Below are 6,599 nucleotides of genomic sequence, written 5' to 3'. Positions count from 1 at the left end.
GGGGCTCCACGGCCACCACCATGGCCGAGCTGGGGACAGAGTTAACATCTCTGTCAAGTACGTATGTGTTAGCTGCAGCACATTTCACTACTTTTAAAAATCCAAGTTCCCATTTCCAAACTCACACATCTGAAATTAAAATCCTCGTAGCTAGACTTAGGCACCAAGGTGGAATATAGACCCAGCATGGTCCCTGGGGCAGAAGGTCACCGTGCGGCAGCCCAACATCTCAGCCAGCTGGGATGGCTCCAGTCTGTGTCACCTCTGCAGAGGGTCCTCCATCGGGTCTCCAGCCAGCATCCCCACTTACCTGCCCCCCAGCAGGACTAACAGGGGTGACCGTGAACCGAGATCCCTCCCAGAACAGTGCAGGAGATTTACATCATCTCTTGGTTTAAGGAAGAAGCTGCCAACCCCAAAAGTAAGCAAAATAGAAGCCTGGATGCCAAGTAAAGACATCGAAGGAATCATGTTTATTTTTGAGAGTGAAATGGAGGTTCTTTTGCCTGCTGACAACTTGGAAACCAAGATGGGGACAAACTTTAGCAGGGCCTGTTGCAACAGGACAAGGGGGAATGGTTTTAAACTAAAAGAGGGAGATTTAGACTAGATATAAGGAAGAAATTTTTTACAGTGAGGGTGGTGAAACGCTGGAAGAGGTTGCCCAGAGAGGTGGTAGATGCCCCATCCCTGGGAACATTCACGGTCAGGTTGGACGGGGCTCTGAGCAACCTGGTCTAGTTGAAGATGTCCCTGCCCACGGCAGGGGGTTGGACTAGATGACCTTTAGAGGTTCCTTCCAACCCAAACCATTCTATGATTCTATGATTCCAAGTTTTTGAGAGGCAACAGGGGCAAACCATCAAGGCTAGGAATTCGCTTTTTTCAAGCAAATAAACAAGACTGCCACCTCTTCAACTGCCTTTGGGAGGTGGGACCACCAAGTGAAACATAACATTACTGTGCCTTAACGAAAGCTAGGACCACTGCAGTTAATATTAAATCTCTAAGGCTAGGTCCTGGGAGGACTATGGACTAGTGAGATAAACAAGGATATGGCAAGCATCCTCAGCATCCAATAAAGACATGTTAAATGTAACCACAAAAAAAAAATCCCAAAAACCCAAACAGGAGTGTAATAATAGCACCAACAGACCCATTACTAGGATCGAATGCCTTAGAGTCATTACATTTGACAAGGATGCTATTGGGAAAGGAATCCATAAAAAAAACATGTCACGACAAAGAGAATTAAGGGAAAGGTTTCCTGCATGACTTGACAGCTCAGGACGTCTGCTGAGAACCCGCTCGCCTTTGCCACTGTACAACTGCAGGAGTTTGCATGACTGCCAGCACTCAAAGACTCAAAACAGAGGGAAATTAATCACAAAGGGAGAGCAACACCGGAGTTTGCAGTAGAAGAAACAAACGATGTTGTTGTCTGGTACGCACAGATTCTCAAGCTGACACTGGAAAACACAAGAGCAATAAAAGCCAGAAGTGCACACCTTGGAGAGGAACCTGGAAACAGTTTTTCGCTCATCAGCATCAAGAGCGAGATGAGCAAAAATCAAAGGTTAATGCAAAAGCTTTGGGAAGATGACCCCAGGGATTGTTCATGAGGTGCACACGGGACAAATGTTTTCAAATTGTGAAGGACATTGCCAGATTTGAGGAACAAAAAATACATTTGAAACGCTCTAACGATGGCCTGGAAGCAAGATTAAAAGCAAACATTTCACAATCAGCAATTCAAGCAGATCACAGCCGGAAGAAGAAGGTCTCTCCCTGCTCAACAGAGCCAACACCAACCTGGTAAAACCGTACCCAGAGCACGTCACTGGCCTGACAAACGCCTCCCATGCAACCTCAGCTGTACAGCGAGGGCTGAACCAGATCACAAGCGTCTCTAACAAACCACCAGCTCGTGCACAGCCACAATCTCAGCTTATGATCAGCAAGCTACGGCATTTACTCACTTCTCATTCCAGCACGTCAGAGCATCTCACAGACGCCATGCGGGCGAGTTCACCCTCTTTTAAAATCACCAGCAGGCCAATGCTAAACACGGTGAAGAGGAATTTCTGTGAGAGAGATTCCTACGGCAGCATCAGCTTCACTGCTGTCACCAAGTGACTCAGAAACCAAGTGAGATTAATCAACAGAGCTGAAAAAAGACACAGTCTTTTCACACCCCTGTTCTCCTCTTAGCCACAACCAGCTGCTTTGAGCCACTGTCCCCCCTCCCAAACCTCCTACAGCTGCTGCTGCCTGGCTGGGGGGCTCCGAGCAACTAGCAGGGGCTGGGACAGCAGAGAGGGCAGGATGCCCCATGTCCTGGGCAGGACACAGCATCAGGATGTTTCTTTGGGCACAACATGAATGAGCATGCAGGAATCCCCAGAGAGCGTGAGACCTGAGCGAGACACTGACCTGCGATGCAGCAGAGAACAGCAGAGGCCTATAGTCGATGCAGCAGTGGACTCTGAACACAGGTCTGGTTAAAGTTTAACTTCGGGGACTCCTGTGGCTCTAAGATTCCCTCCGTCACCTCTGTCCTAACAAAGGAACACAAGAGTTATTTTGAAATACAACGATTTATTGACCAGTGCTGGGAGGTGTTTAAGATCATTAAGAAGTATGACAGAAATATGAGCTGGAGCAGTTGCAAGAGGAGCACTTGCTGCAGAGAAACTGCACTGGGGGTTTCTGGACAAACTGTCCTCCCAAGTGATACTTTCGGTTGGCTTTGATTACAGTCCCTTCTGAAAGGACCTCAGTGTTTCAAAATACAATCCCAGCAGCCTGAGTCAACAGTCTCCTCACCCAGCAGAGACAGATTAAATGCATCTGAGAGTGGCCATCAAGGCACAAGAGGAGCACAATGAACAGGCTGCAGTGAGATAATCAGATTTCCCTCTTTATCGACAAAGCCTTGCTGTCAGAGCAAGGGGGGATACAAGAGGAGAGCAACCGGGACTCCAGGTTTCATGCAGCACAGCAAGGAGATTGAGGATTTGCTGGGTTCCCATGGCCTGCAGCACACACATGAACTCATGGTTGTAAGTAAAGGCTCTGGCACTGGCTGCTGGTGATGTGCTGTGGCTGATTTCTTACAGCAGGCTCCAGGCAAAAATACTCCTGAAAGTCCTCTGGGTAGCAGAGTCCAACCAGTGCTAGCTAGAACCCTTGCAGCAGCCAAGGAAATAAATGCCTGTAAAAATGCAGCCACCAAGCTGCCTTCTCAAGGAAGGGCAGCCCAACGTTACTGATGATGACCGTCAGAAATGCTGACACCTGCACGTGGTTCTCCCCTCCATGCAACCTCTCTGTTGGGGAAGGAGGCAGCGTGAGTGCGGAGCTTGGGCACGCTGCCCCTCCGGGCAATGCTGTGCCAGCAGACCCCAGGCACGGAGCATGCCAGCTTTCCAGGGACAGGCTTGCTCCATCTCCCAGGGAGCCCTGTGGAGTTCACTAAGGAGCTGGAGAAGGTCTCCCATAAGCAAGGGCCAGCGCATCTGGCAATGCCTCTGGGGAGACATTGCATGTGGAGCATTTCTAGGTGCCAAGACTTCTCCACCTTGAGCTGCAGCGCAGCACATGAAGCAGAGACAAGAGGCCACGCTGGCATCTCTGTGCTCTGTCCTTGTCCTCAAGAAGCAGCACGAGGGAGGAAAGAGCGGATCTCACCTGCTGCCTGAGCAATGGCATGCTGCTCACAACGGGAGCCACGGAGGGTGCAGGCAAGCTTGGAGCAGGGGTCAGGGAAAGGACCAGGAGCAGCCATGTACTAACCTCTCGAAGATCTCTCGTTCGGCACGCTGGGGACAAGGAGAGAAAGAGTCATCACAGCTGAAATCCCCACAGATAAAATCCCAAATACAGGCTGGGGCACAGCAAACCTGGGGCCCAGGGAGCACTGTTTTCCTTCCTGACCCAGAGGAACCACTCCTCACCCCAATGCTGGCCCTGGGGAGCAGAGGGAGCGTCCAACATCCAGTTTCTTCAGCTGCAGCACTTTCCACTCCCTAACGCAGAAAATGAGTGGGAATGGCTGAGGGTGATACATCTTCTACATCTAGCTAGGCGTAATGTCTGCTGCACCAGTGGGACTGAGTGGCTGGGTGACAAATAGCTCGAGAAGGGCGTGGGAGCATCCAGGCAGAGCCTGCCACCGCTCTGCTGTGCGTGCAAGCGGTGTGAGAGCAGAAGACCGCAGGTACAGCTGGGTCGTCTGGCGCAAGGAAACACATGGGAGAGCTGAGGCAGGTGGAAAGTCTCGGACCCACAGAAAACCAGCTCTGACTCTATACCCTCTGGAAGACACCAGCCTGTCTGTATCTGGGAGCTCTTACCGCTGCACCCTGCCTTGCCCAGAGTGTGAAAACCCCAGCCCTGAGGTCCCCCCTCCTTCTCCACCCCGTTAGAGCACGCTGCAAGAACATCCTGTGCTTGGAGCACACAACCCCCAAAGCTTTCAATAAGGGGTGAAGCTGCAGAGCTTCACCAAGAGTCAGACAACCTCGTAATCAGTCCCACTTGTTTTTGTACCCGCTGGCAATGGTGCATTCTCAAGGTACAGCCCAATTAGCAAAGTGATAGGAAAATATTTGATCCCTGCTCAAATATGAGCTGCAGGGTGCTCTACGTGCCTTTCACTTTCCTGTGACATGTATCAATTCCTGAAAGACACAAATACCAACACCAATGATCCAAGGTGGAGAACGTATGAACCCTATTTCCCCTCCACTACATGGCAAAAGGAGAAATTGAGGATCTCGCTTTTTTCTGCCGCAGGCATCTGATGGATCTTGCTTTCCAACCTCTATTCTCTCCACAGCCCAGCCAGATAAGATGCCAGGGCAGGACAGAAGCTGCATTTCCCACCAAAGGAACAGCCATTTACTTTCTGTCCGTAGGATCAGTTCTGTTTTCCAAGCAGAGCTGCTGCCCCCTCTTCACAAAGTTACAGGTGGCAAGCAGAGGCTAAGAGCAAGGAAGAGGAGGTGCAATGCCTACCCGCTCGCATCTGCAACGAGAGAAATTGCTTGGGTAAACCGAGACAATTTAGTAGCCAGAAAAGAAACTGAGTGAAGGGAAGCACGGGCTGCTTTGCACAGCAAATATCGCAAACAGAGGTATGCCAGACAACGGGGCAGACCTTCAAGAAGAGCTGCAGGTGCTCCCAAGGGTCACATTTTGATTAAAACTAGACAGAACACTAGAAAACTGGTGGCCCAATTGACTGCTGTAAGAGCAGCTCTCAACCCAGCTGTCCTGGCTGTCAAGCCTAAGGGCATCTGAGAGCTGGCAGCTTCAAGTCAAGAGCTTGGAGACCTGAGCCTGGGTGGTTCTGAACCTCACTGCAAGCAAAAGCAGAATCAGGCAGAGCAGACGCTCTAGGAACCACTGAGAAACCACAGGGGCTTGTCAGGACCAGGTGAAGGGGGTTCCTTGAGCTAGACCTGCAAATGTAGGTCCTGTCCAACTCTGCCTCCTTGCTGTCAGTACAGCAAGCTGCTGAACACCGTGTTTAAGTCCCGTAATATCCATGATAAAAAGTCTAGGTCACTTTTGGGCTGACTGACCTGTCCCTCGGTACAAGGAGCAGTACTCACCACCAGGCCCTGGTCATCCAGGTAGGTTCAGAGGGCAGCCAGCTTCTGCAAAGCCTCAGTCCAGTGCACCTGCTGGGTCAGGAAGCTCTGGTGCCCCCGCTCCTCCTCCACATGCACCTTCTCCAGCAACCGCTGTTCTTCATTTTCACATGCGTTCCTCATGAAGATCAGCCGCTGGATTACCAGCTCCCACACCACATTGGCTGCGTTCTGCCAGAGCAAGAAGAGAGGAGAAACACCAGCCTTGCTTCAACCCCAACAAGAGCACCAACCACTTCTGCCAGCTTTCTGTGGGCTCAGCTGTTAAGATTACTGTGTTAATTGAGCCCAAGCCACAGTAATCATCACAATGCAAACAGAGGTAAATGGGACAATCAGTCCCAAACCTGCCTACTGCCTCCTGGCCTAACCATGGTACCTAAGTGACAATCTGCGAGGGACCAGAGTCCCATCCCTCAGCAGATCTTCCTGGATTCGCTATTAGCGAGAAACAGAGCCACCATGAGAACTGTCTTTTTTCCTCAGTGACAGTGAGGCACAAATAAAATCAGGAATTGGTAAGACACCGGTCCTAGTGGGATGTTTGATGGCTGTACACTAACACCAAGAAATTTATTGTTTGTGTACATTTTTTAAGCAGATGAAGCAAGAATTGCAGGCGCACCCTGGCACTCCACTTGCACAAGCCGTAGGGTAGGAGGGGGACAACGCCTGCACACCGACAAGCCCCCCAAGAGCTCAGCATCTCCACCGGGAACAGCGAGCATGGGAGCACGCGGGTCCAGCTCCATGCTGGGCTGGGAGAAGGGACAGGGACTTACCAGGACACCCTGGTCCTTGGAAGGCAGCACCTCATCCACGTGCCGGGCGATGGCAGCGCTCTGCAGCTGCAGGTGCTTGCACCGGTCCACGATCTTGTTCTGGAATGCAAAGCGGTGGGCAGCGCGCTGGCCTTGACGGGGCGATGGTGGCCCTGAGCCC

General features: G+C 51.3%; 1 protein-coding gene across 1 annotated transcript; it reads right to left on the bottom strand.

The window, feature by feature from the left end:
* Nucleotides 1-2,433: 2,433 nt before the first annotated feature.
* Nucleotides 2,434-6,538, bottom strand: LOC104082401 (B box and SPRY domain-containing protein-like; the record flags this gene model as incomplete). Its single annotated transcript, XM_009585517.1, is given in 4 exon segments — nucleotides 2,434-2,558; nucleotides 3,796-3,821; nucleotides 5,619-5,828; nucleotides 6,440-6,538. Coding segments are annotated over 4 exon segments (460 nt in total), but the record flags the coding sequence as incomplete, so codon positions are not given.
* Nucleotides 6,539-6,599: the final 61 nt, after the last annotated feature.

This window comes from Fulmarus glacialis, unplaced genomic scaffold (assembly GCF_000690835.1).
Source record: "Fulmarus glacialis isolate BGI_N327 unplaced genomic scaffold, ASM69083v1 scaffold15579, whole genome shotgun sequence".
Classification (NCBI taxonomy): domain Eukaryota; kingdom Metazoa; phylum Chordata; class Aves; order Procellariiformes; family Procellariidae; genus Fulmarus; species Fulmarus glacialis.
This window is presented reverse-complemented; position numbering and strand designations above follow the sequence as displayed.